The sequence below is a fragment of the Hippoglossus hippoglossus genome, chromosome 11 (assembly GCF_009819705.1).
Source record: "Hippoglossus hippoglossus isolate fHipHip1 chromosome 11, fHipHip1.pri, whole genome shotgun sequence".
In the NCBI taxonomy this organism is placed as follows: Eukaryota; Metazoa; Chordata; class Actinopteri; order Pleuronectiformes; family Pleuronectidae; genus Hippoglossus; species Hippoglossus hippoglossus.
In genome coordinates, this window is record NC_047161.1 from 3,145,414 (window position 1) to 3,172,123 (window position 26,710).

General features: G+C 42.2%; 4 protein-coding genes and 1 long non-coding RNA gene across 10 annotated transcripts in view; 3 read left to right on the top strand and 2 right to left on the bottom strand.

Annotated features, from left to right (window-relative positions):
- The window catches only part of LOC117770959 (tapasin-like), a 1,175,540-nt gene that overhangs the window by 1,134,151 nt on the left and 14,679 nt on the right, over nucleotides 1-26,710 (top strand). The window lies entirely within an intron of this gene.
- LOC117770950 (nucleolar protein dao-5-like) lies at nucleotides 144-4,706 on the top strand. 5 transcript variants are annotated; one of them, XM_034600888.1, is made up of 13 exons: nucleotides 144-528; nucleotides 1,243-1,305; nucleotides 1,404-1,523; nucleotides 1,616-1,708; nucleotides 2,132-2,239; nucleotides 2,568-2,693; nucleotides 2,767-2,865; nucleotides 2,963-3,109; nucleotides 3,196-3,327; nucleotides 3,416-3,541; nucleotides 3,636-3,764; nucleotides 3,872-4,015; nucleotides 4,103-4,706. In XM_034600888.1, the coding sequence occupies exons 1-13, from the start codon at nucleotides 477-479 to the stop codon at nucleotides 4,174-4,176; spliced, it is 1,413 nt and encodes a 470-aa protein (XP_034456779.1). In that variant the 5' UTR covers nucleotides 144-476; the 3' UTR covers nucleotides 4,177-4,706. The 5 variants fall into 5 exon arrangements, with proteins under 5 accessions (XP_034456779.1, XP_034456780.1, XP_034456778.1 ...); XM_034600889.1 differs by having other exon boundaries at nucleotides 147-528; nucleotides 3,431-3,541; nucleotides 4,100-4,706; XM_034600887.1 differs by having other exon boundaries at nucleotides 155-528; nucleotides 4,100-4,706.
- LOC117770925 (probable C-mannosyltransferase DPY19L4) lies at nucleotides 5,211-12,025 on the top strand. Of its 2 annotated transcripts, none has more exons than XM_034600840.1 (19): nucleotides 5,211-5,856; nucleotides 5,972-6,124; nucleotides 6,754-6,878; nucleotides 6,965-7,055; nucleotides 7,166-7,287; nucleotides 7,456-7,601; nucleotides 7,808-7,931; nucleotides 8,222-8,356; nucleotides 8,507-8,638; nucleotides 8,760-8,885; nucleotides 8,973-9,046; nucleotides 9,221-9,379; nucleotides 9,500-9,619; nucleotides 9,712-9,832; nucleotides 10,006-10,062; nucleotides 10,154-10,236; nucleotides 10,380-10,512; nucleotides 10,745-10,903; nucleotides 11,160-12,025. In XM_034600840.1, the coding sequence occupies exons 1-19, from the start codon at nucleotides 5,760-5,762 to the stop codon at nucleotides 11,322-11,324; spliced, it is 2,322 nt and encodes a 773-aa protein (XP_034456731.1). In that variant the 5' UTR covers nucleotides 5,211-5,759; the 3' UTR covers nucleotides 11,325-12,025. The 2 variants fall into 2 exon arrangements, with proteins under 2 accessions (XP_034456731.1, XP_034456732.1); XM_034600841.1 differs by having other exon boundaries at nucleotides 5,212-5,856; nucleotides 8,784-8,885.
- Nucleotides 13,322-24,974, bottom strand: LOC117770962 (major histocompatibility complex class I-related gene protein-like). Its single transcript, XM_034600922.1, has 9 exons — nucleotides 24,829-24,974; nucleotides 22,454-22,714; nucleotides 17,922-18,200; nucleotides 16,231-16,533; nucleotides 14,931-15,032; nucleotides 14,565-14,582; nucleotides 13,980-14,064; nucleotides 13,586-13,600; nucleotides 13,322-13,524 (listed from the first exon to the last, which is right to left on the bottom strand). The coding sequence occupies exons 1-7, from the start codon at nucleotides 24,881-24,883 to the stop codon at nucleotides 13,985-13,987; spliced, it is 1,098 nt and encodes a 365-aa protein (XP_034456813.1). The 5' UTR covers nucleotides 24,884-24,974; the 3' UTR covers nucleotides 13,322-13,524; nucleotides 13,586-13,600; nucleotides 13,980-13,984.
- Nucleotides 16,716-17,208, bottom strand: LOC117771034. Its single transcript, XR_004615495.1, has 2 exons — nucleotides 17,022-17,208; nucleotides 16,716-16,921 (listed from the first exon to the last, which is right to left on the bottom strand). It is a non-coding gene; the product is annotated as an uncharacterized LOC117771034 (long non-coding RNA).

A 26,710-nucleotide genomic window follows, 5' to 3' on the forward strand; every position in this document is an offset into this window, starting at 1 on the left:
TTATTAGAATTAGAATTTATTTTTGCATTCTTATAATTTTGTTATACTTGCTTTTTCAATTTTGGGAATTTCTATTGGCCAGTTTTTTTATTATAAATAAAGTTTCGTAATAAAATAAGATTATATTTCCCTCTAGATTTGTTGCTAGGAAGTCAGCGAACCAATGACGGAACGAGACGTCATCAACACTCGTCCGAGCGCCTTCCTCCAACGCGGGGACGGAAGAAAACAAACCGATCGCGAACTGGAAGGAAAGAACAACGCGTACTGGGGGAACTGGTTTTTTAAACGTGCGCGCGGACCCATTGTGTTGTGACCGTGGTTTGACGGAGCCGAACACCCGCAGGAGACGCGGCTAACGAGAACAGCTGGGTAGTTAAGCTAACACTCGCCGAGCAGCAGAAGCTAACAGCAGCCAGGGTCAGTTGGCGCCTTTTGCACGAAGAGGATATTGAAAAGTCCCAGCGATCAACAACATGGACGTTAGCACACGCGACCCGCCCAGCGCCGAGCCACACGACACCGCAGGTAAACACACGAGCGGGGATGTGTGGTTTGTTTTTAAATCTCAGCCCGAGGAGCCAGATGTGTGCGAGCTGAACTAAGTTGGGGCAAACAAAGATGGAGGAGTTCGCGCTGATCAAAATCCAAACGCGACCATTGTTTCTTTTTTAAATTCAAACATCCGATACAACAAGTACACTGGAATTGAATATTGTATTTATATGTTTTTTTTTTAATGGAAATTAAATCACAAACTTGGCATCTTTTTCATTATATCACTCGTAACTTGCTCATTTAAAATAAATAAATAAATATTATAAATCCATAAGAGGTGACACAGATATTTCAGCCCGCTCTTGTTCAGGGTGACCCCTCCCCCCCCCACGTCTGTCTGTCAAGTTTCAGAAAATTTTACTGTAGAATGTTTGAGAAAATTCAAGTTAAAGTTGGATACTTTTTCATCATATCACTCATAACTTGTTCATAGTAAATATTATTCTTTTTAAATCCTTGAGAGGTGACGCAGATATTTTAACCCACTCTTGTCATTAACAAATACGTGACTCTAAGTACTGGAGAACATTTACTGTAAACTAAAGTAAAATCAGGACGTGTAAACTAAAAAAATCTCTTAATTTGGTACAAATGAACTGCAGAACTCTTCAGTTCAGATTTACCAGAGGAACCTCGACATGTTGTTTTACCCATTCATCTCATTGTATCCCTGACTGATGGCAGGAAAGGACAGCCCCAGCTCTGAGGACTTTGTACCTCTTGCCCAACCCCTGAAAAGCCGTAACAGTGAGGAGGAACAGTCAAGCCAATCATAAGTAAAATATTTTTTCTAGCAAAAGCAAAAAGTGCTAAATCTGTGTGTTTTGAATCTTCTCCCGTTGTAGCTTCTGATCACTCCTCCTCCGACGACGAGCCGCTCATCAAGAAGAAAACAAACCTGGCTGCTAAAAACCCTGTGATAAAAGAAAACACATCCAGATCCAAAAGCACAACAAATAATGCAGGTGAGTACATCACCACATGCGTGTGTTTTTAACTCGACTGATCCGTGTCTGGAGCGAATCGCCTACATTTTCTGCTCTTGCTCCTCTTTCAGATCTGGACCCAAACGACAGCTCTGACAACGAGCCTCTCATTAAAATCGCCAAAACTGTGTCTCCTAAAAAATCTGTTGATACAGAGAAGAAAGGTCAGCATATTTTGGAAGTGATACAAAGTCAACACTCCCCCTGCGGCAAACATTTAAAAAAAAAAAAAGTGTCTTTCTTGAAATGTTATTGCGCTGCTACATTTTATTTCATTCAATAGAATTAAAAAAATAGAAAGTTTATAAAGATGTAATTAAAGCATCAACAGGATGTTTACATTTTGACATTTGTTTTCAGCCTCCTCTGCTTTTATGGCATCAATTGGCTTCATTTTCAGTTGCTTAGACGAGCCCATGCTTGCTCAAGGACAAGTTTGACAGCAACGCTACAATGTTGTAGCCAGTTTTGAATTTTTCGTCACACCCTCCCCTGCATCTGAGGCCACTTGAAGTACCATGTTTTCAACCTGATGTAGTGTGACCTTTTGAAAGAAGTTGTCTGTTTTGTATCTTCTCCTGTCGCAGCTTCTGATCACTCCTCAGATGACGAGCCGCTGATGAAGATGAAAACAAAGAAACCAGGGAAAAAAGAAAACACATCTTCCAGATCTAATGGCACAAAAAAGAATGCAGGTGATTACCTCAACACACGTTTTTAACCGTATTGCTGATGTTATCGATTGATCTGGAGTGAAAAGCTCCGACAACCAGACTCTCACAAAGATCCACAAAACTGCAAAGAGGCCTTTCTCAGTGCCTCCAAAAAGTGGATGTGAAGTGAATACACCCTCTGCAGCAAACATTTGAAAATGAGTCTCTCTTGAAATATTACTTGAAAAATAGAAAGTTTAGAAAGAGGTAACTCTGGCATGTGCAGTACAATATTTTCAACCTGATGTAGTTTGACCTTTTGAAAGAAGAATGTGGCAAATGTGTCTGTTTGTATCTTCTCCTGTTGCAGCGTCTGATCACTCCTCAGACGACGAGCAGCTGATCAAGATGAAAACAAAGTTTGCATCTGCTAAGAAATCAGGGAAAAAGGAAAACGCATCATCCAGATCTAATGACCCAAACAGCAACAATACAGGTAGTTACATCACCACCTCATCGGCAATTTGGTTTCTTTGCTGTGTTTAACTGTTTTGACCATTTGAACACAGACGACGGCTCTGACAATGAGCCTGTGAATAAAATCGCCAAAGTGTCTTCGAAAGCTGCAAAGAAGCCTCCGAAAAGATCTGTTAAAACAAAGGAAAAAGGTTCGTTCGTTGTCTCTACATCAACCTGCAGCATCAACAGAACGCTGCTGTTCTCTCTCACAGAGACGTGAACACTTTATTCTATGTTATTACACAGAAGCAGCATCCGCGGACGATGGTAGTTTGGATGATGAGCCTCTGACTGAAACTGCCAAGAAACTTAAATCCAGACGTCAGCCAAAAAGATCGTCTAGAAAAGAAAGCCCGGTCATGAAATCCCAAAGGATGGCAGCGAGGAAAATAGGTGGGTGTGAAATGTGGAAATCTAAAAATGTCTAAAGGGCTTTCTCTGAGATGATCGGGACCAAAACTGTATTTTTTTTATTCCAGTTAAATATGCAGAGTCATCCAGCAACAGCTCAGAGGATGAACCACTGGCAGCAATAACAAGGAAGAGGACAAAGGCTGCACCAGCAAACGACAAGAAAACTAAATCAAAACAGACAGACAAATCACCAAAAGGTATGCACCGCTTTATTAGACTGACCAGAAGTAAATAATTCTACTTAATTACATGTTGTTCAGTTGCTAAACTCTTGGGTTTGTAAAGACTCTTCATCCTCAGACAGCAGCTCGGACGATGATGACGAGCCCTTGGCGAACCTTAAAGCCAATAAGAAGAAAAACACAAAGAGGACATCTGCACCGCGAGGTGCTGCCTCCAAAAAGAGACGAGGTACTATGGCAGCATTTACAACGAGATGAGAACATAGGATTTTGCCACCAATACATTAGATTGAATCCTCATAACTGTGACTGTTGTTTGGCAGAACTGATGAATGAAAGCTCAGACGATGAACCCTTGATAAGCCTTGTGAAAAAGAACCACACAGACGAAGAGAGCAAAACAGAATCTAAGACTCAGAGGAACACAACGCCAAGAAAGATGAGTGTGTCAGGTAAAGGTGACACGAGTTAACCAGCAGATCATGACAGTCATAGTTGGAAGTCATGATCGTATCTGCTCTGTTGGCTCACACCTTTTTGTTTTCTCAATATTCTTCAGGGTCATCAAGTGACGGTTCTGATGACGACCCCTTAATCACAGCAGCTAAACACCCTCAGGTGACCAAACTCCTGAAAATAATACTGGAGAGGTGTGACGGTGACGCCGCTGGACCAACGGGAAGCTTGAACCAAACCACAACAGGTACTGAATACAGAAAAAAAGCTGTTATTGATGCTGCGATTAAAATCTCAAATTAAAAAGTGACATTCTTCTTCATCTCCAAAGCAGAAACAGTGGCCGCTGAAGGGAGTCCTTCAAAGGAAGAATCAGAGGGTTCAAAGGAATCATCAGGAGAAGAATAAGCAGAAGAAGATGTTACATTGTGTAAGAAAAGGCTCATTGTCACCTTTCAGTTTCTGGACTGGGAAGTTGGAACCACTTAGTTTGAGGAATTTACCAAAAGGTTCTTAATCCCAAAATTAATCCCCTAAACATCACAGTTAATGTTTATACAGTATGAAGTTAGTGTTTATACAGTATGAAGTTGATGTATGTTTTATATATGAATATATACATGTTTATTTAAGTAATTTTACTCCAGTTTTTAGGTTTGGGACCAGGTTCCTGAAAGATGAAATGCACAGTCTTTAATGGTGTTTTACTATTTCTGCCTTTTTATTTGCATTGGCTGTTTCCTCTGGTTTTAACACTTGTTGATGTTCGGTATATTTTTTGCTTTCATATTATGTGTAGACTCGGCATGAGGCGGTGGAAATCTGTTACGATGGATTAAACTGCTCCGATTAATCCGTCTCTGTGTCGGTTGTCTTTCCACACACTTTAATTATTATTCTTCACCTGTGTCTGTCATCTTCATTGTACGGTCAATTATTAATTTACTCATTATCGTCAAGTTTTTGGTGTCAAATCACATGAATTTGTTAAATAGTAAAGGTTGATCATTGTTCTTGCTGCTTTCTGTTGCCACATGGGAAAAAATATTCACATAAACTAAAAGAATCCACGAAAAAAAGTTGTGTCTTTGTTGATAGTAATGCAAAGCGGCACAAGTTCAGAGACACTGGGTCACATGAAGGTATCGAACAAAACTGCAATAATACTCTGTCACTGCCGCAACATGGAACCTAATGGAAAGAATGACAATTTTTAAATAGAAATACTGATATTGAATAAATGCCTCCTTATGATTCTATGAGAAGATTCTTGTCCTATGTTTACAAGGTGCATGGAGACACTGGGTCACATGACATGGAGGGAAATGATCTTCTGTGTCAATCTGCTTTCTGCAACGACGTGAATTCTCAATAAAAAATGTTAATATAGAATAAAAGACGCACTTAAATTCAATAAGAACAGATGTGTCCTGTTTGAACACGATATTAATACAATTCGTCATTAGTTTGGAGACACTGGGTCACATGACATGGAGGCTATTACATAAATAGAAAGTGTCTGTTCGTGTATTTACATAAATTAAATATACAAACATTAGCAATAGAATGTATCTGAGTGTAATCACGGAGGTTGAGAGCGGTGGTTCGGGGGTTAGGTGACCGTCCTCTGACTGCCATCCCCGGGGGAACTGCGCTGGAAGACGCCGCTGCTGGAGCGCGGTGCCACAGTCAATACCTTCCGCCACGTCCCGGTCCCAGCCCGGCAGCAGGCACTACAGTTCCCCCCCACTCCTCCTGCACAGCTAACCCCGCTTCAACACAGCGACACCACCGATGTTAGTTCTCATCTCCGCGGAAGAAAAGTCCCCCCGGAGGAGGAGTGAAGCTTTACCCGGGCCTGTCATCACCTACCTGGGGACGCCCCTCCAAGCCGAGCCCCGCCGGTGCTACCTGGGCTTAGCTAACCGCCAGCTAGCTAGCATGCTGCCGCCCCTCCACACCACACAGCTCTCCCAGGACTAACCCTCGTCATGACCGAGTTAAGATGTCGGAAAACGGAGATCCAGGAGGGGGATGCACACACCGAGCGGAGCCGGGCCGAGCCAGAGCCAGAGCCGCAGACTGAAGGTGAGTGGGGCGGTCTGCTAAGCGAACACCGGGTTAGCACCGGGAGCAGTGAGGTCAGAGAACTCCTCCAGAGAGAAGCAGATGAAGATGTCTGCTTGTTTTTATGCCTGATCAGGTCCGGACGAGGCGGTGAGAGTCTCCAGCGGTGCAGGGGATGATGCCCCGCAGCAGAGGAACGATGAGGGCGAAGAAGAGGACGGCGAACAGAAACAGGGGGACTCGAGCAGACCAGGAGCTTCAGGGAAAACATCCTGGAGGTCTTCTACATGTGAGTTTAATTTGATATGACATGCAACCTCAGTGTCAGTCAGCTGGTATTCCTCCTGCTGATGACCCCCTGTGGAGCTTTGTCTCTTCACTATAGTCAGTTTTATGTGTCAAGAGCCAAATCACAACTTTACATCTCAAGGCACTTTACATCGTAAGATCGAGACCATACGACATTATACAGAAACCCTACAGTTACCACAGCGAGCGAGCACATGGCGACTTTAAACAGGAAGACACCTCTGGCACCTGCCTCTACCGGTCCATGGATTGGTGTGACCAGAGTGAAAAAGAGGAGGGAGAGAGAGAGAGAGAGACAGGAGAACAGTTGATCAGCAGCACCAGTTAACACTAATAACAACAATCATCCTCATCATCATGATAATAGCTGTTGAGTTGTGTCAGGTCTGGATCCTGCAGCTCTGGAGTCAGAGATATCTGATATCATATACGAGCGCAACTGCCAAATAAGCCTCAGAATCAGAAACTCGTCAAGTAGGTACACACACACACACACACACACACACACACACACACACACACACACACAAGGAATTTGACAGTGTTTTTTTTTTAAGAAGCTCTCAGGGACAACACAAGTTAAAGAACTGATGTGTTTCTGCTCCTCAGCCGGTTTCCTGCAGCGTCTGGTGAGGGTGTTCTTCGGCTGCCTGGCGGCGGTTGCCTGTGGCGTTCTCTACGCTGTGTATCTCTCAACGTACCACGACAGGAAGTTCTGGTTTTCTACTCGACAGGTGGGTGACTTTGTTTTCACATGCGCGTGCTTCCGTTACATCTGTCGTCATGTCATCGTTCTAAAACTCACTTTTAATGCCCTCAGGAGCTGGAACGTGAAATCACCTTCCAAGCAGGCAGTGGGCTCTACTACTACTATTACAAGCAACTGCTGGCGGCCCCGTCGTTTGAAAGAGGTTCAAGTCATTTCTGCTTCTTATTGAGGAAATAAAATGTGACATCAGACTTCACCCTTCACTCTCTTCTGCTCTGACAAATCCTTTTCTAATGTTCTTTTGTTCTCCAGGCTTCTATGAGCTGATAATAGACAACAGGACTGTCTCAGGTCAAACCATCAACGCAGTGGAGCGTCTGTCTCTGTATCCAGAGCTCATCACTAGCTTTGTGTACAGAGTCACAGGGAGCCAGGTCGGTCATTTAGCTTTTAACTGGAATGTCTCTCAGTAGAGTGCACACACTCAAGCATATCGGTCCTTCTGAGTCTGCGTGACATGGATGTAAACTGGTTGGCGGGGGTGTACCACTGTCTGTCCTCAGCATGTGATAGAACACCTGTTTGTGTCCCTGTGCCTCCAGGATATCGTGGAGCCGATCTACTTCTATGTCGGCGCTGTTTTCGGCCTCCAGGCGGTCTATGTCACCGCGCTGTTTGTGTGCAGCTGGGTGATGAGCGGCACGTGGGTGGCCGGCATGTTGGCTGTGGCCTGGTACGTGATCAACAGGTGAGAGGATGTCCGTCACACTTCGGTGCTTCTCTCCGTGCCTCCTTGTTTTTCCTTCTCCCATAAAAGTGAATTGAAGTTGCAGAGCTGAAAATGAGACATTGCTGCTTTAATATGAATAAACATTTCAGTGGTGAAGCATCATGACATCCTCTCTTAAATCTGGACTTCCTCCTTGTCCTCTTTTTTAACTCTTCCTCCCACAGAACAGACACAACCAAAGTGGACCATGCTATTCCACTGCGGGACAACTGGGCTCTGCCTTACTTCTCTTGTCAGGTGGCAGCTTTGACTGGATTCCTGAGTAACAATATCTGCTCTGCCACTGAGGTGAGCCTCTCATAATAACTTATACCACTTTACAACGAAATTAGTGGGTATACACTGCTTCCCCATTGCCAGTAGAGGAGTTAGCTTCTCTCTTTTTTCCCCTGGGGACTCGTGTTTAAAATCATGAACGCACAGACAACTGAGCCGCTCTCTCAATTCGCTGCCAATTCACCTGGGTGTCGCGTTTCCATAACAGCGGTAACCGATTAAATCCTGTGGTTGAACCCGGGAGTGAATGATGATAGTATTCATTCCCCCCCTGCAGAGAAAAACCATCTGTTTCTCTCCAGATGTTTTGCTATCTCACCATGAGTGCCACCACCTTCACCTTCCTCCTGGTGTGGGAACACAGCCATTATGTGCTCTTCATCCAAGGCCTCTGTCTTTTCCTGCTCGACTCTTTCGACCTGGTGCCATCACGTAAGGTAACAGAATGTTGAACTATTTCTTTTGACCGCACAACAAGCGAGTCTTTGATTTAACTTTTGAAATGAATTATGCTCATAATTGTCCTTTTTCCTTTTCTCCTCTCGTTTGCCGTATCTTGTTTTCTCCGTCTTCCCTGATGCCTACAGATGGCTGATATCCACAAAGTGTACCTCAGCTCCTTGTTCCTGGCCTACTTGTTCCAGTTTCAGAACCCGACCTTGCTCAGCTCGCCGCTGCTCAGCCTCCTGATTGGCTCAGTGCTCGCGAGGTACTTCCAGGTAGAGTTAGCTGCTCCCTCACGACAGAGTTCAGACTAATAAAAAATTGCAGGCGTTCTTCTTTGCTTGCGGACATTCAGATGTGAAGATTTCAATTTTCTCTACATCTAATCAGAAGTAGTTGTTTTCTGTATTTGTATCTCAGCAAAAGATGAAGATGGGTCCTCTAGTGGCCAGAGTGATGAAGCTCTTCCTCCATTTCCACCTGGTCTTTACCACAGGGATCACCTTCAGTTATCTGGTCAAGGTAAAAATCACACTTTTCTGTCCACTTAAAAAAACGTTTAGTTCAATCAGTGGAGTTTGGACAATAACCAGTGTTTTCCATTTACAGAAACTTATACCTGTAAGTGAGGGCGACTTCATATTGAAGTTCCTTGAAGTAAAATTTGGGCTCAACACAACAACGTGAGTTCCAACTCTATCATTCCAAGTTACAGGCTGGACTCCTCACCTACTTTACTTTGTGATCATGAACAGTATCTATATTATTATTATTATTGTCTTATACTTATTACTATAGTCTGTATAATTTGAATCTGCTTTATTCTAACAGACACATTTTTGCTTCCTCTGTGTCAGTGACTTTGTCACCAACCTCCTCCTGTGCCAAGAGACTTTGCAGAGTCCGGGTCAGGATTTGTTTCTGCGACTGACGCAGGCCTCAGTTCTTCCCTTTTACTTCCTGGTGCTCACTGTGTGTCTGCTGTCCACCCTGCAGACCATCTACAGAAGACTCAGGTTAGAGGCTCGTGCCACATCACTCACGATCCAATGATGTTATATGGCGTCTCTCTAAAATGGGGCCTTTGGCTGAAGGCTCGATGTCATGATGCTGAAGTCAGTTTCACTTCTCTGCAGTGGTCAGCCAATGAAAACCAACCTCCGACTTGAAGATGGACGAATAGGAGAGCAGCCTGAGGTCATCTATCACGTTTTTCACACGTTGCTTTTTGGAGGCCTGACTCTGCTCTTTGATGGGTAAGTCTGTCAGCGTGAAAGTGAAATCATTTAGATTTCTAACATGTTTCTCACAGTACATGAAACACTGACTGTGTTCTTCCTTCACGCAGGATGAAGTATTTATGGACGCCATACGTCTGCATGTTCACAGCGTTCGGGGTGTGTTCTCCAGACCTCTGGATGACTGTGTTTAAGTGGCTTAAACTGAGGTCCATTCACCCTGTGGTGCTGGTGAGTGGCCTCTGAAACTCTGACAACAAACACTGTGCTCTTTCATTCATAAAAATATATATCATTATTATGGTAACATACAGGAGCAGACGAGTCTAATCACCATCATTTGCCACTGAATCGTTCAGGTTCTTGCTTCAGTTGTAAATTGTTTTTTTTTTTTTTTTCTGCAGTCTCTGATCCTGAGCACAGCCGTTCCCACCATCATCGGTTTCAGTTTATGGCGAGAGGTGAGATTTTCAGCACTTTTTCTTTCATCGCTCAGACTCTGAACAATGCAAATTATATATCTGCTGTGTACCGCTCTCCTCTGTGTTGCAGTACAGCCCCCGTGTCTTAGCGGATCTGTCTGAACTGCAGGAGTTCTACGACCCAGATACAGTGGAGCTGATCAGCTGGATCAGGTCATATGTCTTTGCTTTTTGTTTTCTGTTCTCTATTTTATTCTTATTGTATTTAGAATGTGTATAAATGAAATCTATAAGATGTACAAATTGATGTCAAGTTTTAGTTGTTGCGTCACGTGTCTTATCTTCTCTTCTTCCAGGTCACAGGCTCCAGTGGCAGCTGTGTTTGCAGGAAGTCCTCAGCTGTTGGGAACAGTGAAGCTGTGTTCAGGCTCAGCTGTGACCACTTTACCGCTTTACTCTGACATCAACCTGCTGAGGAGGAGTGAAGACGTGAGTGACGAGACACAGCTGACAAATGACTCTCAATGAATCCATTCCATTGAAAAGAAAACACTTTGTCTTACAGTTACAGATGTTTAATGACGTTCCTCCAGATTAGCTATTCTATTAACAGACAGTTATTCATGTTACACTAATGGTTACTTTAGCCTTGGTCTAACATATTTGTCCACGTCTTTTCCTTAGCTTTTAATCGTCTGTTTCTTTTTTTCTCCCCTCAAAGTCTTATCAGGTGTATGCAATGAGATCTGCAGAGGACATCTACAAGATCCTGACGTCTCAAAAGACAAACTACGTGATCATCGAGGAGTCGATTTGTACAGAGCTTAGTCTCAACAAGGGCTGTAGGATCAAAGACCTGCTGGACATCTCCAATGGACATGTGAGTTTATTTAAACTCATACCACAACCTGCCTCCCTGAGGACTGTTTGATAAAAACTTATATAATAACTTAAATCAGTTTTATATCTCCATATTTATTATGTATTATATTTTGAATGGTGCATTTAGCTTTGTATTGGACAGGATAACTAGAGCCTGTGTATTCTGACATTTTCTTGCTTTTCATTCAATGTTGATTATGAGATGAGTTTATAAAAACATAGCTTGTGATTAATCTTCTGTATCTTCCTTTCAGGTCGTCTATGACAAAGGGGAGATCTACTCCTTCTCCAAGCACGGGCGATTCTGCCACGAAATAAAAATGAACTACTCCCCCTACACAAACTACTTCACCAGGGTTTTCTGGAATCGCTCGTACCACGTGTACAAAGTGAACTCTGTCATCTCTTTTCAGTACTGACGGTGCTCCTCACTTCCTGCTGAGACTTAACTGAGCCTGACTTCTCTGGTAGTTTTTACATCACATCCACCATGATGCACGGGGGACTGCGATGCGTGTCTGCGCCTGTGTGCTTAGGAAAATGTTAAATCACGTGGACACATTGGAACCAACGGGAATCAGCTGAGCACGTTGTTGAGCTCATGTTTGTTTAAAGTCAACATAAACGGACCCTGTTGAAGTTGGAATGTGCCATATTGATTTGTGAACTGTGGTTTTATAAGCCATGCCTTACTGTCACTGATACTGCGAAGGTTTTAATGCAGGATTTATATGTGAGGTCTGAGGTTACTTAAATATGTTGAGGGTCTTTATCTTGCTCAAAGATAAAGACACAAATTTTGCCTTTTAAGTATATTTTTAAGTTTGTCCGTCTGTGATGTTGATTTATTCTGTTATTATAACATATGTTGATTTAGATGTTGACCTTCAGATAACCATGGTCCACCCGTCTTTACTCGTAACGTTTGCCTTGTTGCCTAAAGAGAATAGGTTTTTTTTTCAAGAAGACCACAGCAAGAAAAGCAAGAGGATTAATTAAGTGGACCTATGCATACTGTTATTAGTTCAAACCACCATTTTTATTGTGATAATTGTGTCCTGATTTAGAGACGATTGTTGGATCTTAAATTATGATGAACAAGAACATGTGATAAGTTTCAGATCAACTTTGTTTCCTTACTAAAAATACTCATGCAGGACATGTGTCTTTGGAAGAGTACTGCTTCTCATTAGCTTTGATAGGGAAGGTGTCTGTCTGTATTCTGCTGATGGTTTGATGTGTTTCGTAAAAAAAGGGAAGTTGGCAAGTAAGAGCAGAAGTCATTAATATGAATCTGGTTCTGAAGCTGCTCATGTTCTCTACATCATGATGGCTTATATTCAAATGTGGGGAGTTGTCAGGTTTCTCTCCTAAGACAGTTTCCATCTTTTTATCGATCAAACCTCCACCAAGGCCCAACAGTCACTCATAAGTATCAGTCCCCTAAACGTGTCTTATTTGTTTCATCAAGATCCGCGAGTTACTCTCTGAAAATCAAGGAAAACGTTGAAAAACCTAAAGAGATAAAAGCTGTTCCTGGATCAGCCCCTGATCTGCTCCTGAGTTTCATGAGTTCTTCTCTGACCCACAACACATCCTTCCACAGAGTTTACTGATAACAACTAATTCACAGTTGTTGATCTTTATTATTTTCTGCTGATCAGGTCAAAAGTTAAATGTCTTTTTCAGCACTACAGTATATAAATGTCTTCTGGCTTTTTCTGGCACACTGTGGTCAGCACAGGGATGTTCATCTGTTGCTCTTATTAAATTAATCAATTACATGTTTAAACTGAAAAAAATATCAGAAAGTAGTGAAAATGTCTGTTTTTAATTCAGCAAAAAGTACGAGACGCAACAAACTAATATTTAAGAAACATCACAAAACATTTAAGATTTTTACTTGATCATTTAATTTAAAAAAAAATTCTGATCATTTCAAAATCTATTGATCACATGTTTGATTAATTTGTAAATATTTTGGACTTAGTATAAGTCATAACTAGAAAATTCCTCCTGCCGGGAAATTTCTAATGAGTGACTAGTGCTTGCTGCCGGCTCCAGGGAGACTCTTTTTAAAGCTGCATGTTAATAACACAGACTGGCTGGTTCAAGAGAGAGAGACAGCCTTGATCATTAGGTGGCGCTATCCCTATCCCTGCATACACACAAATAGATCTGTTCAGGTTGGAGCTCTCTGATGAAGTGTGAGCAATTTGGGACCGATTGCTCACACTTTATTTTAACACTGATCAGTAGGTGGCGCTATCACTATCATACAGACAGAGAGAAAAAGAGGGACTCAGTATGTAAAAAAGCAAAAAGCAATACTAAAGTTCTGCCCTCACCTGGACTTGAACTCACCACCTCAGACTCGCTGTCCGACTGCTCTACCCACTGGACCAAATACAGAGAAAAGAGAGTTCTGAGCTCTGGAGAAGGTCTTGAACAAAACGGTCTCATTCAAAATCTATAACTCCTATCTGTAAAATAAGAACACCGTGAGAATCACAAGACTTTGCCGCACAAGCAGATATCTATATTATTGGTTAACGTCAAAAAATGGGACCGTGCAAGCGGGTTAGAAAAGTGCCTTTCCTTCAGAAAATGTCCTCTCAAAATTAACGTTAGACCCAATGGGGAAGAGAAAGTTCTACACGGGAGACTGTGGTGACACTGCTTCTCGTCCATAAACCTGAAGAGAGAAAAAAGAAATAAAAATGAAATGTTCAGTTCCACAAAGCCATGTATTTTATGTATTTACAGTATTGAGACCTAATATTTCCATGATTCTCTCAGTGAAATTAAAGTTTACTCAGAAAAAATACACTGATCTTAAACTGATAAGCCCTAAATATCGGGTTTATTAACATTTGAATTGTTGTGTCACTGCTGATATTTGAGTTTTAATTCAACATTTAATCTGTCCTATTAACGTGAAGGTTTCTGATCTGTGCCTTGCTCTCAGCAGATTGTTTTATTTCTAATTAAAACAGAGGTTTTACACATGATCACACATATGTTACTTTGCACTTAGTTTGAGGCAGTTTTGTTTAACAGATGAAGCAACTCACTGTGTTCAGGAGGACGTCTCACTTGGAGAATTAGGACCTTGTTCACCTGAATTCAGCGGCTGTAAGGAAACTGGATCTGTTCCAGCTGTGAGGTCAGAAACACATCGTTAGTCCATCCTCCTCTGAACAGACACTTTTATTACAAACCACCAACACTGCAGGGAACAGTCCTGAAAACTCTCTGCAGCACAAAATGAACCCTATCTAATCTACAGAGGGTTTACTAGAGTCCTGCACTGGGTCAGGTTCCTGTGGGGAGCCTCGTATCCATTGAAATAAATATGGGCAGTAGTGTAGACAAGGCCTAAGTGAACATTTGTGGCAAATTTTAAGAAATTCCCTCAAGACATTCCTGAGATATCGTGTTCACAAGATGGGGACGAACGGATGAACAGCCTGAAAACATAACGCCTCCCTGACTGTCGCCGGTGTGGACCAGTACAAAGTGGACCAAAGAGGTGTTGGGGGTGTTTTATAAAACTGGACATGTTAGTACTTTCAGCTGCTGTGCAAACGTGACGTGATGTCCTCATGAAGCATGTTAGTATAAAAAGAAAACAGAATAGAAATAGAAGTTTTACTTGCCAGGTGAGGGACATTGGGCTGAAATAAAAAGAAAATACAAATGATTTCAGTTATTACAGTAAAAACACAAACTGAATTGTGTCATGTTTTTCTCGAGTGGCGATCCTCCTCAAACGATCGACAACATACTGTCACTTCTTATTGTTTGTGTGCTGGACGCTGTGTGCAGAGCTTTTTATAAACAGTCTGTGGTGCAGAGGGAAGTTAGAAAACTTTGTGTGAACCCTGCAGCTCTTCAAACAGATGTTGGTGTGTGAGGAACTGAAGTTTGTTTCATGAGGTTTGATCTGAACGAGCATTAATTAGAAAGTCTAAAATCAAAACACCAGAAAAATATTTGACAAAGCTTCTGTGTTGGTCTCTCACCTTTCTTCCTCCTGTACACCATCAGTCCAATGACAGCGAGAGCGACAGCTAGAGCGAGAGCGAGAGCGATGATGATGATGGTGGTCACGTCGGTGGGCTTCTCTGTTGAGCGGAATAAAAAAACAAAGCATCACAACCTGAACAGATGAAGCAGGTTGGACGACAAGAATCTCCCTGAACCACAATCCTGTCCTGAGACACAACAAACACACACAGACACTAAACGTGTGAGTTTGTCCTGCTGTTGTTTCTACTTTCAGTTTTCTTCTGTACATAATGACTGTATCTGTGCTTATTCACGCTGGTTTGTCCTAAACTTTACTTCCAGTAACTAAATCATTTCATGGACTCATCTTCTACAACAGAGCAGCAGTCGAGTCTTAACAGTGACTATAATGTTCACATGTTGAAATCATAGACTAATGGAAATAAACACAGACGACACGTCTCCACTTCCTCCCACTTTCCAGAAATGAAGCTAAAATATCCCGGATACGAACGCCGCCATCTTGCGCATTTGGACTCTGTGCAGTAGTGAACGGAGGAATGGAGCCACGGTAACGAGGTCCCGCTGATACACATGCTCTGTCAATCATGAGCTGTCAATCATGAGCTGTCAATCACGAGCTGTCAATCACGAGCTGTCAATCACGAGCTGTCAATCATGACATTTCACCCTGTTTTTATAGCATCAATCAGCGACCGAGACGCTTTGGCTTCACTTTTGAGGAGCCGTCATGTCGTCCATCTTTATTTACAGTGAATGGTTGAAATGGTTATAAACTGCCTGAAGAAATGTCCCTAAATGTCTGTTGTTACTCGAGGTAAAGAACGAGAGATTTGTTTGTTTTTTCTGCTTCATTAATTCTGTAGAATAAAAGTTTTCATATCAAACATCCACCCTGATCCCAGTGTGTCTGTGAAAGGCTCACATCTGACCAATGATAAATCAGTCTGGCTCTAGTTGAGACCTGCAGAAACACTTCATGGAATAAAATCATACAATCATACAAGTCAATTTAAACATTTATAAATGTGTAAATCTAATTGATCAATGATAATAATAATAGTAATAAAATCCTCAGACACTGTTGCAGACACATTAAAACTAACTTAATTTTTCAGGGTCACATGATGGTGAAGGGGGGGCACATGCACTGGTTTAACACTGATCTCAATTTATTCATATACATTGATGAAAGAAAACTTCTCCTGCTACACATCAGCCAACATGACCTGCAGGACTGTTACTGTAGATGAAATGTGAGTTTCTCAGCGTCATCACTGGTTCAAGTCTCACCTCTGTTGGACTCGACTGAGTCTTTGTCCAGTTTGGTGACGATGTCCTCCTTCACACCAGAGATCTGGAACACACAGTCGTACCTCCTCCAGTCTTCAGGGGAGATGGATGAAACCTTCAGGTCAGCGCTCATCTGGAAGGTCCCGTCATGGTTGGGGAGGACCTCTCCGAGGTCCACGTCCTCATGAAGCTCCTCCCCGTCTTTCCTCCAGAACAACTTGACTCTGTCGGGGAAGAAACCTGTAGCGTAGCAGCTGACTGGAGAGGAGGGAGACTTCTGGAGGAGAGAAATCCTGGGAAGCTCTGGGGAGGAAAAAGAAAGACAGTTCATGGGTTATTATAATGTATTGCAAACTAATAACATCATTCCTGTTTGATTCCATTTATTTTGCATTAGTCATGTCTGTTAATATATGAGACAAGTGAACAAACTGTGAGATGTGAGTGAGAGACAGAGGCTGAAGGGATGCAAAGACACTGGGGTGGACGATATGACGTAAAAGTAATATCACAGTATTTATTGACAGGTTTTATATCACAGTATTTATGAAGTAAACTTCATGTAGTGGACAGGTCCTGATCACTTCTGATTAATGTTGGTATTTTTTGTTAAAGTGCAAAGTGAGTGCAGGTCGGTCAGGCAGTGAGGAGGGAGGACACTCCGGCTGGGTCTCAATTCAGGGGCGGCATCCTTCAGAGGACCCGGTCTAATCCCTTCATCAGTGACTCCAAGTGAACTGTGCCAGATGTAATGAAGTTCCCTAGGGGCAGTCCTATTATGTCCTATTCACAGTAACATGAGGTCACTGTGACCTTGACCTTTGACCTCCAGGCACCAAAGTCTAATCAATAACCAATCAATCTTTGAGTCCATGTGAAAGTTTGTACCAAATCTGAAGCTGATCTTACGATATCATGTTAAAAAAAACATAAACATACTTTGTGCGACTACCGTGACCTTGACCTTTGACCTTTGTCCACCAACATGTATTCAGTTCATTTGTGAGTCAAAGTGAATGTTTGTGCTAAATTTGAGGAAATTCCCTCAAGACATTCTGGAGATATCGTGTTCAGAGTAATGGGACAGACGACCCGAGAGCATGATGCCTGCGGCCACTAGGTGTCTCCAGAGCGGAGGCATGAAAAGAGCAGAGAGAGAGAGAGAGAGAGAGAGAGAGAGAGAGAGAGAGAGGGAGAGAGAGAGAGAGAGAGAGAGAAAGAGAGACAGAGAGAGAGAGAGGAGAGAGAGAGAGAGAGAGAGAGAGAGAGGAGAGAGAGAGAGAGAGAGAGAGAGAGAGAGAGAGAGAGACAGAGAGAGAGAGAGGAGAGAGAGAGAGGAGAGAGAGAGAGAGACAGAGAGACAGAGAGAGACAGAGAGGAGAGAGAGAGAGAGAGAGAGAGAGAGAGGAGAGAGAGAGAGAGAGAGAGAGAGAGAGAGACAGAGAGAGGAGAGAGAGAGAGAGAGAGAGAGAGAGAGAGAGAGAGGAGAGAGAGAGAGGAGAGAGAGAGAGAGAGAGAGAGGTGAGAGAGAGAGGAGAGAGAGAGAGAGAGAGAGAGAGAGAGGGAGACAGAGAGTGATGATAATAGACAGTGAGCAGACTGAGTCCCAGCAGCTTCTGTGTATTTCTCTCGTTCGCTGCCACAGAGAAAGAAAGAGGAACATTAAGTTGATGGAGGTTCTGTGATGTCACCTGTTCTCAGCAGAGAGCTCCTCCCGTGCTCCAGGAACTTCTTCAGAAAGGAAGGACACTCCTGGAGGAGGAAGTTCTTATTATATGCGAGTCGAGCTTTATCCTGATCCCACTTCAGTTTGGTGATGAAACTCTGTGGTGTATGAGCGATCCACGTCTCTGTCTCCAGGTCCAATGATATGAAGTCTTCTCCATCATAACCATGCTGCTCATAACCTTTAACTTCTCCAGTCTCATCGTCCCATTCACATCCAGTCATCACCTGGTAAATGTGAAGACCTGAGAGAGAGACAGAGATCTGAGCTGTTATCACACACACAGAGACACACACAGAGAGACACACACACAGAGAGACACACACACAGAGAGAGACACACACACACAGAGACACAAACACACACACACAGAGAGAGAGACATATTCACACACAAACACATACACTCACACACACACATACTCACACACACAGACACACACAGAGAAACATACACATCCGCACACAGACACAAACACACTCACACTCACATACACACACACTCACTCTCACGCACACAGACACAAACACACTCGAACACAGACACAGACACACACTCACACACAGATACACACACACACACACACACACACACACACACACACACTCACTCAGACACAGACACACACTCTCACACACACACACACACACACACACACAGACACACACACACAGAGAAACATACACATCCGCACACAGACACAAACAAACTCACACACAGACACACACAAACTCACACACAGACACACACTCACACACACACTCTCATGCACAGACACAGACACAGACACAAACACAAACACACTCACATACACTCACACACACACACACACACAGACACAAACACACACAGAGAGATAGACATATTCACACACAAACACATACACACAGACACACACAGAGAAACATACACATCCGCACACAGACACAAACAAACTCACACACAGACACACACTCACACACACACTCTCATGCACACAGACACAAACACACTCACACTCACACTCACATACACACACACTCACACACACACTCTCACGCACACAGACACACACTCACACACAGATGCACACACACACACACTCACTCACACACAGACACACACACACTCTCATGCACACAAACACACTCACACTCACATACACACAAACACACTCGAACACAGACACACACACACACACACTCACACACAGATACACACACACACACTCACTCACACACAGACACACACACACTCTCATGCACACAAACACACTCACACTCACATACACACACACACACACTCTCACGCACACAGACACAAACACACTCGAACACAGACACACACACACACACACTCACACACACACACACTCTAACAGAGACACACACACACACACTCACACACAGATACACACACACACACTCACTCACACACAGACACACGCACACTCTCATGCACACAAACACACTCACACTCACATACACACACACACAAGAACCAAGAAAAGAGACCACATTTCTCCAGTATTAGCGTCGCTACACTGACTTCCGGTTAAATCTAGAATAGAATTTAAAATTCTCCTCCTCACCTTCAAGGCCCTTAACAATATGGCACCATTATATCTTAAAGAGCTGTTAGTACCTTATCAACCCACTAGAGCACTGCGCTCCCAGAATTCAGGCTTACTTGTCGTCCCTAAAGTCTCTAAAAGTAGAGTAGGAGCCAGAGCTTTCAACTATCAAGCTCCTCTCCTGTGGAATCATCTCCCACTTTCAGTTCGGGAGGCAGACACCATCTGTACGTTTAAGAGTAGGCTTAAAACCTTCCTTTTTGTTAAAGCTTATAGTTAGAGCTGGTCCAGGCTTGTCCTAGACCTGCTCTTAGTTAGGCTGCTATAGGTCTAGAAGGTCGGGGGACACATGACACACGGAGCTTCTCTTTCCAGCTTCTCCTTCCTCTTCTCAATCGTTATCACATCAAAGTAATTCATATCCCATCAATACATGTTACTGACTTGACTTCTTCCCCGGAGTCCCTTTGCCTTATCGTCCGCAGATCCAGGGCCGCGGCTGTGGCCACATCATGGATTAGGATCTGTGGATCACGTATCAGAGGTCGTAATGGTGGATCCAGTATGGCGGATTCTGCATCGTGCTGGCTGATCGTGATAATAAAGGCAGATCCTTTATCGTGTTGGCATCAGATACTGGTGGTGGACCACGACCGAGGTGGCAGCTGATGATGGATCCTAATGGCGGCAGTGGACAATGACTGTGGACTATAGTGGCATCCGATCTTGCTGGCTGCTGACCATAGACTATGATTGCAGCAGGACTGCTCGATACATAGTATTTCTCCTCAGACACTTGACCATTAATGACATTAATCCACCAATTCACTGACCTTCAGTTATACTTCAAAATGTTTACCCTTATCAATGCTGCTAAAACCTTTATCTTGATGTTCTCCTTTACACTTGACATCCATTGCACTTCTGTCCGTCCTGGGAGAGGGATCCCTCACATGTGGCTCTCTGAGGTTTCTACGTTCTTTTTTCCCTGTTAAAAGGGTTTTTAAGTAGTTTTTCCTTACTCTTGTTGAGGGTTTAGGACAGAGGATGTCACACCATGTCAAAGCCCTATGAGACAAATTGTGATTTGTGAATATGGGCTATACAAATAAAATTTGATTGATGATTGATTGACACAGACACAAACACACTCGAACACAGACACACACACACACAGATACACACACACACACTCACTCACACACAGACACACACACACTCTCATGCACACAAACACACTCACACTCACACACACACACTCTCACGCACACAGACACAAACACACTCGAACACAGACACACACACACACAAACACACTCACACTCACATACACACACACACTCTCATGCACACAGACACAGACACACACACTCTCATGCACACAGACACAAACACACTCACACTCACACTCACATACACACACACTCACACACTCTCACACACACAGGCACAAACACAGTCACTCACACACAGACACACACTCACACACATGCACACACACACACTCACACAAACACACTCACACACAGATACACACTCACAAACACAAACACACACTCAAGCACACAGACACACACACACACACTCTCTCATGCACACAGACACACACACACACACACACACACACACACACACACACACACACTCACACTCACAAACACACACACAGTACAAACCTCCACCAAAGCTCAACAGTCTCTCATAAGTATCAGTCCCCTAAACGTGTCTTCTTTGTTTCATCAAGATCCGCGAGTTACTCTCTGAAAATCAAGGAAAACGTTGAAAAACCTAAAGAGATAAAAGCTGTTCCTGGATCAGCCCCTGATCTGCTCCTGAGTTTCATGAGTTCTTCTCTGACCCACAACACATCCTTCCACAGAGTTTACTGATAACAACTAATTCACAGTTGTTGATCTTTATTATTTTCTGCTGATCAGGTCAGAAGTTAAATGTCTTTTTCAGCACTACAGTATATAAATGTCTTCTGGCTTTGACTCTGTGTTTGGGTGAATCTAATCTAACGTGTAATTCTCTGCTGTGTTTATTACTTTGTGGACACACTGTGGTCAGCACAGGGACGTTCATCTGTTGCTCTCCTGTTTATTTTATATATTTAAGGTTCAAACTAATCATTCTTGTTGATTATGTATTTTTTAAATTAATCAATTACTTGTTTAAACTGAAGAAAATAACAGAAAGTAGTGAAAATGTCTGTGACTGTTTTTAATTCATCAAAAAGTACGAGAAGCAACAAACTCGAATATTTAAGAAACATCACAAAACATCTGAGATTTTTACTTGATAAAAAAAATTCTGATCATTTAAAAATCTATTGATCACATGTTTGATTAATTAGTAAATATTTTGGATCAAATCAAATTATTAAAAAATGTCTGTGTGTGTGTTTGTGTGTTTAAGTGTGATTGTATGTGTCTGTGTGTGTGCGTGTGTTTATGTATGATTGTGTGTGTGCGTTTGTGTGAGTGTGCGTTTGATTGTGTGTGTGTTCATGTGTGTGAGTGAGTGTGTGTGTAAGTGAGATTGTATGTGTGTGTGTGTGTATAATTGTGTGTGAGTGTGTTTATGTGTGTGAGTGAGATTGCATGTGTGTGTGTATGTGTGCGAGTGTGTGTGTGCGTTTATGTGTGATTGTGGGCGTGTGTTTGTGTGTGTTTATGTGTGTGCGTGTGATTGTGTGTGACTGTGATTGTGTGTGTGTGACTGTGAGTGTGTGTGCAGGTGTGTGTGTGTTAATGTGTGAGTGCGTTTGTGTGAGCGTGCGTGTGATTGTGTTTTGGTGTGTGAGTGTAATTGTGTGTGTGTGTGATTGTGGGTGCGTGTTTATGTGTGTGAGAGTGTGAGAGAGAGTGTGTGTATGTGTTTGAGAGTGTGTGTGTGTATGTGTGTGTGTTGTGTTATTATTAGAGAGTGAAATGTAACCAAACCTCCAGTTTGGTTGAAGCGTTCCTTTAAGTTTTCCATGTCGTTTTTGAAGTCCTGCTCTGTACCCAAAGCATTCTGAGTGTTCGTCTCCCAGAACTGTGAATCAGTTGCGTTTAACATCCAGTCCTGTTTGGGTTCTGCTTTCTTTGTGTTGCTGTCATAGTGACCTACCTGAACTTCATCAACCAAACACACAGCCACAAACTCTGGAAGGTTTTGGACTTGAGAGGACCCAGTGAGGAAAAACTTCAGAGAGTGAATCCCTGCAAGAAAAAGTTCAAGTCCTGACTTTAGTTTTCAGACTGTTTTATAAATCACTGAGAGTCAAGAAGACATGAAGCTCATTCAAGACAACTTCAGCTGTTGTGAGGTAAACAAACACAAAAACACATTCATAGATAAAACGTCTGCTCCAGAGTCCAGACTCTCTTTACTTTGAATATTCTGCTACGTCTTAAAAATGGATTCAATCTAACGACTCAAATGTTTAATATTAGAAAATAATATTTTCTACTGCTGAGTATTTAATGTGAGGTGAAACAACTTCAATTTCCAGTTACTCGATGAGACTTTTATTCTTAAAGTCCTTAAATAGTTGGTTTCTCTCTCTTTATATATCAATATATATTTATCCATATATACACATATACATTTATACTGGACCCAGTGAACAAAACAAAGTGGGACATTATTACAGGAAGGGCTTGACTATTTTTTAAATGTATAGACTCAGAAAATATTTGACAACAATAACAATATGACAACATGTTCATTAGGTTGTCAACAACATTTCTGATTCAGATCCATCGACTGAAGATAATTCTTCTGTACGTTTGGCTCTGATTCCTAAGATGTCAAAGTCAAATACTTATGACAACGACATGTAATTGAGACTTGATGTTTAAATGTTGAACATAAGCTTCATTATAAATAACTATAAATCTAATAATGCGTCCAAACAGAACTTGAATTAAGAAAATAAATGTATGGTTTTTTAAATACATTTTTTTAAATGTAAAGATAAATGCACATCTTCTTTGTTTATTGTGTAAAAATACACTTGGTGCATGTGAGCAAACATAAAGGCTGATACCTTCATATCTGTGACAGACTCACATCAAGCAGTCCGGCTTCAGTGCAGATGTTATCACATTAGAAAGTATTAACAGACATCTGTCATGTATTCATCATGGAGGCAGCCTCGTCCTGATTCTTTGTCTCCCTGCTTCTTTTCACTGACATCATTTACATTAGAGATGAATTTGTGTTTTGTGTTAGTAACAATGTGTGTTGATTGTATTGGAGGAGGAGGTCACATTGATAACAGATCATTAATTAGTAATATCTCATGTCAGTGATGTTACTCACGGTCTTCATCAGCCTAAATGATGTTGAACATTGTACCAACAAAGCAGGAAGCTGTTTGTCCTCAGCAGCTTCCTGTTACTATGGAAACAGCGCCATCTACTGATTACAATAAAAAACCCAAACCTGAGTCGTCGCCATATTTGTCAGTTTACACAGTTTAGATGAATAACTGAGGTGTTTGAGGCGCTGGGAGATGAATCATAAATAATTAAAATTATGTTAAAATATATATATTTACATCAATAACAGTCTTGATTCATATCAACATGAGACACATCATGAACAACTAAGTCTGAAATAATAATAATAATTATTAATAAATAATAATAATAAATTCATAATGTGCACAAGACAAGAAACTTTGTTTTATCGCTGAGTTTAAACGTGGCTTCGTTTTTCACTGTTTCTTGATTCATCGGAGTCTGTTGGACTCTTTCGCTTCAGAATCGTCCAGAACCAGCTCGGACCGTGTCGATCTTAATGGTTCTGACCAGAGTAAGAAGTCAAGTAACGGCCAGGATCCAAAGAAAGAAAAGTCCCTGTTCAGTTGATCTTTTCAGAAATAGAATATAATCTTTCCTTCTTACATGAGATCGATGACATTCACCAACATGAACTTTTAAATCATGTCTTTGAAACGTTATTAAACTTCTCAAATCTGCAACGAAGGAACCAAACATCAAACATTACTGTCGGGGTTTCTTAATAATGCGCGTGAGACAGACTGTGTACTAACGTTGACATCTTTATTCGGGTACCCACTTCCGTGTCTGACCCCGCCCCACACATTCACTGCCTCATCCTATTGGTCCACAACATACCAACAGAGGGGCTTCCTATTGGCTAGACCTACATGTCAATCAACTGTTGTGAGTAACATTGAACAACACCACAATTACAATAGACCTCAAATCATTTTAGTGTCTTTTCAAAACATGGAGCATTTTTCCTTTCACTTCAAATCGACCCAACACAATCAAATAAAGTAGAAACGTGGACTTTAACTCACGTGCCGTCGCGCTGTGTGCTCCTGCCAGGAGAAGCAGGGACAGTACAGTGAACATGGTGAGCGGTGGTGTATTCCTCTTTGCTGGGCTGAAGGTAGATGAGCTCTTTTCTCCACAGAGAGACGGACCGTGGAGAAAAGAGACGAAAACCAGAGGAGACGAAGACAAACTGTGAGGCGGGGACATCCTCTGAGCCAATGGCAAATTAGGATCAGCCTCTACGTAACTTAAAACTGGGTGAAAAGAAAAGTGAAAGTAAAGATCTGCTCGTGACGATGTGTTTGTGTAGAATAAAGACCAGAGGTTAACGCCCACAGGATCATTCATGGTTATGACTTGTGGTTATCAGCTGTATGAACAATCAGCAAAACTGTTTTGGTCCAGATTTGACCCACGTCCCTCACATCCCACATCTGGACCACGTGCTGTGGGGAACGATGGCACTTGGGTGGTCGGCTCCTTTTTGCCATGTGGGTCACAAGTAAACCCTGAATTAGTTTCATGCCATTGTTTTAAAAGTGGGCAACTTTAGAATCACATCCATTTTGTTTGGGAAACAAGAAGGAAACCAGAAGGGCCACATAATTGGCTGAAGTGGATCTGCTCATGTCTGATAATGAAAACACACTCAATCACAAAGTGGTTTTACACACGACTACAAAAAACTACTGTATAATAATAATAATGAGATTATTAAAGACAGCAGCAAATCAAACATGATAATTTACTTCATAATAAAACCACCACAATCATTTTCTTGTCATGTGTAAAATGTCTTTGTCGTTTTCCTGTTGAGAGTCACAGGTTTGACCAAATAGCTTTTTCCTTGCTGCTCTTACAGGTCAAATCCACATTAGTTTATTCTCTGGGACAATAATGAACATTTGAACTTTCACAGATGTGTTGAACTTTTCTACACGTTGAATCACAAAGAGGCAGAAATCCCAGAGAACATCAGAGACTTTATTAAAAACAGAAGTACAAAAGGAATGAAACAGCAAAGCATCTTAATGTAACATTTATCTATAAAAACCCAACAAGAAGAGAAGTTGAGCGTTGTTAAGACTAAAATCTATGTTTTCCTTTGAATATTTGTTAAGACTAAAATCTATGTTTTTCTTTGAATATGTGTCTGTGAAGATGGCAATGAAACTGAACTCTAAACAAGTGCAGTATGTTGGACAGGGGTGGGGGCAGGGGCAGTTTGGGCTGAATCTGAATAGGTGGGAAAATGTGCGGCCTTCACATAGTGACTGATAGTAGCCGTTGCTGGCTGGTTTTAATCTTGAAGTTGGTTGTTGTGTGTGTGTGTGTGTGCGTCACATCGCAGTTCAGTCTTGCACCTGTCTGATAAGGCCTGTTTGAGAAGACTGTACATCTGTGGCAGACAATACACTGTACTTTAACTTGTTCTCATACCTAACTTACTATATTACAGCCTAAACTCCATTAGCTTTATTCCAAAAATCACACATAGATGAATGCACTGTTTTCTTAAAAAACTGTGACATACCCATAGAAAGAATTCAAGCAGCTGCCACTAGGGTCTGAAGGACAGATAGGAAAATGTGCATGCCATACTGAAGACTCACAAGCTGTCAGCCGATTCATGGCTTGTTTTAAAACACCAAACCAAACACTGTCAGAATGTGAAGATCTTCCCAGCTACTGTCAAAGGAGGGATGAAACTGGGAGCAGCTCCTCATCATTGGCGAATTCCAGTGCCTTGAGGCTGGGACCAGCCTGTGCACTAGCCACGTGACTCCCCCTCCTGCTGAAGTTCTACCTATTATTATAGATATTGCACCCACCGTCTGCTCGGGGCGACTCTTGACTTCCCTGGCGGTATTAGGCGGCTTGCGGGTTGTACGTTGAGTGCCCATA